The 7,439-nt window shown below is 40.1% G+C and overlaps 1 protein-coding gene across 1 annotated transcript; it reads left to right on the top strand.

The window, feature by feature from the left end:
* The first annotated feature begins 3,489 nt into the window (after positions 1–3,489).
* LOC133468250 (fatty acid-binding protein, brain) lies at positions 3,490–7,166 on the top strand. Its single transcript, XM_061753930.1, has 4 exons — positions 3,490–3,647; positions 4,887–5,059; positions 5,769–5,870; positions 6,939–7,166. Exons 1-4 carry the CDS (start codon positions 3,575–3,577, stop codon positions 6,987–6,989), a joined length of 399 nt encoding a protein of 132 aa, XP_061609914.1. The 5' UTR covers positions 3,490–3,574; the 3' UTR covers positions 6,990–7,166.
* The last annotated feature ends 273 nt before the right edge of the window (positions 7,167–7,439 follow it).

Below are 7,439 nucleotides of genomic sequence, written 5' to 3'. Positions count from 1 at the left end.
AATTCAGTCACATGTTAATTATGTCACACGATAATCATATCACGTTTGACGAAGTCCAACGGTAATTAGTCGTGTCGCACATTAACTGGCGTGACGTGTTACATTGTTTCAGACCATTCGTGTCACATTTCACGCGAAATAATGCTATTTATTTATTGTTGATGCCGAGCGTGCAGTACCTCCGCATGGCCGCCAGGGTCCTGCGTCTTGCTGCATCGTTCGCAGTTCAGACAGAACTTGCGCAGAGTCTTTGCCTCAAGATGGCGCCTTCTCTGCTGTGATTTGGCTGGCTCATTTGCATAACCCCGCCCCCTGCCCTCAAAGCATTTGCTGAATGAAGAGGATTACACTGTCAGCGTTTCAAACAATCACATGCCTTTGCCTTCATGCTTAGACCGCCATAGACGGGCTAACTAATAGCATCAATGCTGCGGTGTTGCAAGCCGTTAAGCAAGGGATATTGGAGCACAAATGAAGGCGCAACACATGGAGACAAACCATGGAAGAATACTCGAGACATTTTTTTTTTGCCTCCTCTGCGAAAAACGACTACTATTATTCTTGTATCTCAAGGTGCTACTCCATGACATCACTCGACGGTTATAGCACTTTAGGAAAAGCGTTAACGCCTTCGCGTGTGCATCTTTTGTCCTTTTTGACAACGTGTGCATGTATATTCTATGTTGAGGCGTGTGTATCAACATCATAGACTTTGTCGTGCCGGCTGCCGCGCGGTTGCCAGGCAACGCATCTCTTGATCGGCTATGTTAAATGGACTTCAAAGTGCATGTGAGCGTTTTAAAAAACTTTTTTTTTTTTTTTTAATGCAGTGTTGACCACACACTTGAAACTTCTTACTAGCCGGCACATTGTTGATATTCTTTTATGCAGATCATCAAAATCATGTGACAATAATCACACAGTTGAGTTAGTTGCACTTACTGGTAAATTCCTGCGTAAACCCGCAGGACCTTGCACTAGCTAAAGATGGACAACAGATGGCGCCAGAGGACTTGTGGCTGGATAGAAAGATAATCTTATTTTTAGATCCATCCATCCATCCATTTTCTGAGCTGCTTCTCCTCACGAGGGTCGCGGGCGTGCTGGAGCCTATCCCAGCTGTCATCGGGCAGGAGGTGGGGTACACCCTGAAATGTTTGCCAGCCAATCGCAGGGCACATACGAACAAACAACCATTCGCACTCAGGGGCAATTTAGAGTCTCCAATTAATGTATGTTTTTGGGATGTGGGAGGAAACCGGAGTGCCCGGAGAAAACCCACGCAGGCACGGGGAGAACATGCAAACTCCACACAGGCGGGGACGGGGATTGAACCCCAGTCCTCAGAACTGTGAGGCTGACGCTCTAACCGGTCCGCCACCGTGCCGCTCTTATTTTTAGACTATTTAAAAATGTCAATTTGCATACTTTTACGCCAGAGAGACCTTTTGTAACAATGAAATTAAAATAATAATGTCTTGACAGTAAAGATGATTGCATGTGTGTTGAGCATGAAGAAATGACAGTTCTTTCCTTTTTTTTCTTTTTTTTTTGGGGGGGGGGGGGGGGCAACAGGGACGGGAGGGGGTCCGTTAATGCCGTTCAAGACAAAGGGCTGCCAAACAAAGCCATCACGCCTGAGTGCGTGAGTGGCACACGCATGCGCGGACACACGCGCGGGAAAGAAGAACATTTTATTTGTCGTACTTAAAAAATAAAGTGCTTTTTTTCCCTTTTGAGACTAAAGGCATCTTGTCCAGAATAAAAAGATGAGTTTTTTTTTGTTTTTTTTTAGGGGAGGGGTGTGCGTGGGGTGAACCTTTCACATTCCTTTTGCCAGTTCAGTGTGCTAATGCCCCCCCCCCCCCCCCCCCCCAAGACCCCCCCATCCTCCTCTCACAGCGCAAATGGTGGTAATTACATCATTAATCACTCCTCTGGACTAATTTGGACTCTTTTCTGTCCTGGGGGTTCAGTTGGACCATTTTGGGGGCCAATGGCAGCCTGGCAAAAAAAAGTCTCCTGAACCAATGAGGAGCTGGGTGCCGCCCACCTGCTTGCATACTAATTAGCCCCCCAGTGTTGCGTCTCATTGTCCTGAAATAATCTGCTTTACCTGTATATTTGAATTTTTTTTTTTTTTATAATAATAATAATCTGAATGACTTTTAAAAATTAATATTTTAAACTTAAACGTCACTTCTTTTTACCTTTTTAACAAAATCTTTTTGTTAAAGTGTAATGTGTCCTTGTCGTTTTTGTCATCATGTCATCAAATATTCCACTTATATTAAGTAGATGTTATGCTGCATATTGGTCAAGCTCCCAAACTTTTTTTTTTTTTTTTTTGGGGTAAAAGAACTACTACTACATACAAACAGCAAAATATGTGAGCCTGGTGACATTTTTCAGCTTATGTTATTATTTAATGAGTACAGGGTGCACTTTCACTTCGCAACGAGTCTGCAAGCTGTCTGCTTAACAAATAGAATTCTCCCTTTTTTGAAAGGTTTTTACATCAATTGATATTTCACCATGACAGAGTGGACATGTCAAGGTCAACAACATCCAGCTACCCACGTAATTTGATGAATATTATGAAACATAAGCAAATATTTACTCTGTAACTATCCACTGTTTCAGCCTAAATTCTGGTCATGATGACATCGCTTGTTTTTTTTTAATTTATAATTGTTTTTTTTTTAAAGCGGCAGTTCCTCCATAATGACAGGGTGGACACCTAATTGTTCAATAGGATTATGAAAGCAGAATATACATGATCAAAGTGATTTATTTAATTAGAGAAGTAGTTGTGGGTGATAAAAACGTGTTGTTTTTTTTCACCACATTTTTTAAATATTCAAGAATAAAGTCACATTTTCAGAACCAAAAAGTAAATTTTTTAAAACTGTTTTTGTTTTTTCAATAAAAAGGTTTTACTCGTATTTTTGGAGAATAAAATCAGGTTCTTAGGACAAAAAAATTCCTTATCTAGCGACACAAAAATCTTTTTTTTCATGAATAAAGTTGTATTCTTAGACCTTTTTAGAATCAGTTCAGATTTTTTTATAGCTAAAAAAACATTTTTCCACATTAAAAAAAATCCCATTATTCTAAAATAAATTATAAATTTTTTGAGCATGTCGTCCTGTTTTTATTTCTATTGAAGGTCTAATTTTTGATTTGAAAGTAAACTTAGATTTTCTGACCAAAAAAGTCCTAATCTTATTATTATTTTTAATTTGAATAATGCACTTTCAAGACAAAAAGTCAAGTAACACTTATCAACACTTTGCACAATTGTGATTCCTTTTTTTCTTTTTTTTTTTTTTTTTTTTAATATATATTTAACTCAACTGAGCTGATTTGGACTTTTCTTTTTTTTTTCAGCAGAACCGTGACCCAGTTTCTTAGGCCAATGACGGCCATCCAAAAAAAGCCTTCTGAGCCAATGAGGAGCCAGGTGCCGCCCCCCTCCCCGCATACTAATAGGGCCCCCCAATAAGAGCCCCGAAGGGGGGGCCGCGCTTCTTGTGAGACCTTCATCCTACTCCGCACACACGAAAACTTCAACATGGTCGACGCCTTCTGCGCCACTTGGAAGCTGGTGGACAGCGACAACTTTGATGAGTACATGAAAGCTCTCGGTGAGTACTAGTGAAGCGCTGGATGTTAACTAGTAGAATTTTATCATGTCACTCACAGCACAGTTGTCAACCCGTGCACACTTTTGCCTTACGAGTAATTTGTAGTCGTCCCACTCGTATGCCAAAGTTGTGTTCAGAAATGTTATACCGTAGTGGGGAGAAAAATGTTACTAGTTCAACTCAGTGGTTCTACTAGTGCGCGGAATTGTCTTACTAGTGAGGGCAAAGAGTGTACAACATGTGGTGCATGGACCTAAAGACCCTGTAAAGTGAAGTCGGAGATTTGTTTCTAAATAGAAACTGACAACTATGTTGGACTGAATTGTGGCGATACAGCGTAAAATAGTTTTTCACCATTTCACTTTTCCCGATTATTTGGGTGTGGCTAATACGTTAACGCGCCATGCACTTTGCCGTCCGACATGAGTCTCGAGTGCCCTTTTTCGCATCAGCGGTTATCCGGCTCCTCGTTGTCAGCCGCGAGTGCGCGCACATCTGAGAAAAAGGCGGAAGAGCGAGGTGGGGAGGGAAACGAAATGTCAGAGCGCCTCGTTGTTGGCCGTGTGCGCACGCACGTCATAGAGAGAAAGCAGCAGATTGCGGTGAAACTTTTTTTTTTCTTTTTTTTTAAAGGTCCGACGTGACAGCCAGTGCGCGGACCAGGGCGTCGCGCTGGCGTGGCCGCTTTAGAGCGCCTTGTTGTTCCAGCACATCCAGGCGGGATATTTTCAAGCCACCGGAGGCTTTAAATGCATATATTTTCATGACTCAAACATGTAGTTACAGTATGGGAAAGGAATAAGGAAGATGCTAGAAGAAGTACTATTTTTCCAGTTTGTAGTAGTATTTGAGTCAATCGATCAAATTCTATTTTATAAAGCGCTTTTTATACAGTGAAATGCAACTCATAGTTCTTTACATAGTTCAAATCAATCCCCCTCATCCACACAGACACGTGCCCGAGTTAAAAATAGTCAAGTTGCGATCCGTGGCCAAGAATCCAAGTGCGGAAGGGGAGCCGTCTGCTCCAAGAGTGGACAGCGGAACCGCGGCGCAGCACGCCGGCACACGTGAAGCGCAAGTCAAGTGGCGTGAGAGGGGCAAAATCACAAATGAAGGCGATTGGTGTTGACCCAAATCAAGTGTCGCTTGCTCTCTTTGACGATGGGGGGGGTTCCTGAAAAGTGAACGCTTTTGGAGATACAGCGACTACCCCAAAGCTCTGCTCTCGCCACGCAGGCGTGGGTTTCGCCACCCGGCAGGTGGGCAACGTGACCAAGCCCACCGTCATCATCAGCCAGGAGGGCGACAAGGTGAGCATCCGCACGCAGAGCACCTTCAAGAACACCGAGATCTCCTTCAAGCTGGGCGAGGAGTTCGACGAGACCACCGCCGACGACAGGAACTGCAAAGTAAGACCGCGCCTAGCACTCCTCGCGGAGCACACGCGAGGCTTGTATTCAAAAAAGATGTACCGATTCAACTCGTCGATGTAAAAGAACAATGTACAGACTATGAAATGTACTCAAGTACAAATTATGTTTTAGTGTCAACTATATACAATACCTGTTTGGATAACTGGACAATGAAAAAAACAAAAGCACAGATACTTTTATAAAAAAAAAAAAAAAAAAAAGAAGTATAAGTACAGAAGTATAAGTACAGATTCAACTCCTTTAAGTAAAAGTAAGAAAGTACAGACTCTACATGTGTTGCTGCAACATTTGTGTTCAACTCTCTATTGCAAATTGCGAATTGCACATAGATGCAATTCATTAGCCCGCCTATGGCATTTCCCATGATTTGTTTGCATCAAACGAGCAGAATTTAAGGCAAAGTTATCTGGTCGTTTTAAAATACAGAACGTGTAATTCTCTTTGTTTGATGTTTAGTTTGACAGTTTAACGTCAACTGGGTGTGACATTAAACTAATTAAAAAATTAATAATAGATACAATTTATATAATGCATAACATTGGATAAAAATTCAATTTGTATCTCAAATTTGTATTCAAAGTTCAAGTTAAAACTCGTCCGAATGGCAGCTCGTGTCTTGAAAAACCCGTCAAGTCACTAGTATCCCCGTGCGCCCCGCGCTGAACGAGCGACATGTCGTCTTCAGTCCACAGTGAGCCTGGATGGAGACAAGCTGGTCCACGTGCAGAAGTGGGACGGCAAGGAGACCAAGTTCGTGAGGGAGATCAAGGACGGCAAGCTGGTGATGGTGAGATCATGTTTTTGCGCTTCTGGAGAAAACTTTTTGTTGAAGGTCGCGGACGACACGTCTGCTCCAATAGGAACTCCTTCAGAAACTAAGGAGCATTTTTTGATGAGGGAAAAAGTCAAATTGTCTTTTTTTTTTACGGAAATAAAGAACCAAGTGGTGTTAGGTTCAGGCACAATGAAACGAAACAAGTAAACTTGCAATAGGAGAATACTTCTATGATGAAAAACAAGTCCCATTTGATTCAGAATTAGGTCACATTTTTGACGAAACAGTCCTAATCTTACAAGACTAAAAGCCTTTTTTTTCAATAATTTATATTTTTTTCAGCAAAAAAAAAATTTGTATTTTTATTTATTGTATTTTCGTTTTATTTTATTATTATTATTTTTTTTAGAATAAAGTAGTTTTTGTCTAGTAACTCCTATTTTATTCTGATAAAAAGTTCATTCAAGAAAAAAAAAAAATTCAAGGTTAAAAAGTTGGATTGTTTGAGAAAAAAACTTAGGAGAATAAACTTAGTCTTACAATACCAGAGTGTTTTAAAAATAAACTTGTATTTTTTTCCAAACATATTTTCTAATCTCGCTAGACTAAAATGGTAAAAGAAATTAAAGAATAAAGTTGTATTTTTAAATACATTAATATTGTTCATTTTTTAAAATGAATGTTCACTTTTTTAAAAAGTCTTTTTTTTAGATAAAGTCTTTTTTTTAATTTGCAAATAAAATCAGATTTTTTTTAGCAAAACTATTCTTATGATGCTCCACTAAAATCATATTTGTCTTCAAAAATAAAGTTGCTTTTTTTTTCTAGTTAAGTCACATTTTCTGAAGTTTAGAACCTGTGAATTTCTTTTAATAAAAGTCATATTTTGATTTGAAAATAACGTTCTAGCAACCTTTAGTTCTTGGTACTTATTAATTGATGGAACTGAAAGGTTCCTGGAACTCTGGAAAGTACTACCCTGGCCTCCCAAGCAGGGTCTAAAATGTGGTGCTGTTTTTTTGGATGACGTGTCTTTGGTGAAAATGCTAAAAAGGTCGACCTTGTGCTCTCCTCGGGCAGAACTTGACCTTCGAGGACATCCACGCCGTGCGCACCTACGAGAAGGCGTAGAGGCCAGTGTCTGCACTTCTTCTTCATCGTCGTCTTCCTCCTCAAGCAGGCTGCACATTTTTTTTTTTCCCCGTTTTTTTTTTTTTTTTTTTAATCCATTCTTTTTATACGAAAATGTGACATATTGGACTGATTGTCTTTGCAGATGTGTGAAATAAAACAGAGAAGAACAAGAAATTTGAGGCTCTTTTGTCATGTTTTTACGACCCTTTATTGCTCAGTGACTGTTTTTCTTTTCTTTTTTTTTTGTCAATCTCTATGTCTCAAAAGTGTTCTCTGTCAATTGACTGTCTGTTGTCGTACTAGAGCGGCTCCAACTACCGGAGACAAATTCCTTGTGTGTTTTTCTTTGGACATACTTGGCAAATAAAGATTCTGTAAGATGATAAGAAGATGCTAACAATTTACGACGACAACAAAAACTCAATCGATAACATCGATTAATCGCCC

The sequence above is a fragment of the Phyllopteryx taeniolatus genome, chromosome 18, assembly GCF_024500385.1.
Source record: "Phyllopteryx taeniolatus isolate TA_2022b chromosome 18, UOR_Ptae_1.2, whole genome shotgun sequence".
Taxonomy (NCBI): Eukaryota; Metazoa; Chordata; class Actinopteri; order Syngnathiformes; family Syngnathidae; genus Phyllopteryx; species Phyllopteryx taeniolatus.
Note: the sequence above shows the minus strand (reverse complement) of the source record. Positions and strands in the feature narration are given on the sequence as shown.

Excerpts from the sequence above, each read along its gene's own strand:
- LOC133468250 (XM_061753930.1), top strand. The coding sequence starts at position 3,575 with ATGGTCGACGCCTTCTGCGCCACTTGGAAGCTGGTGGACAGCGACAAC. Across the intron at positions 3,648-4,886 it reads TGAGTACATGAAAGCTCTCG|GCGTGGGTTTCGCCACCCGG; the intron begins GTGAGTACTAGT and ends CTCGCCACGCAG. Across the intron at positions 5,871-6,938 it reads AGGACGGCAAGCTGGTGATG|AACTTGACCTTCGAGGACAT; the intron begins GTGAGATCATGT and ends CTCCTCGGGCAG.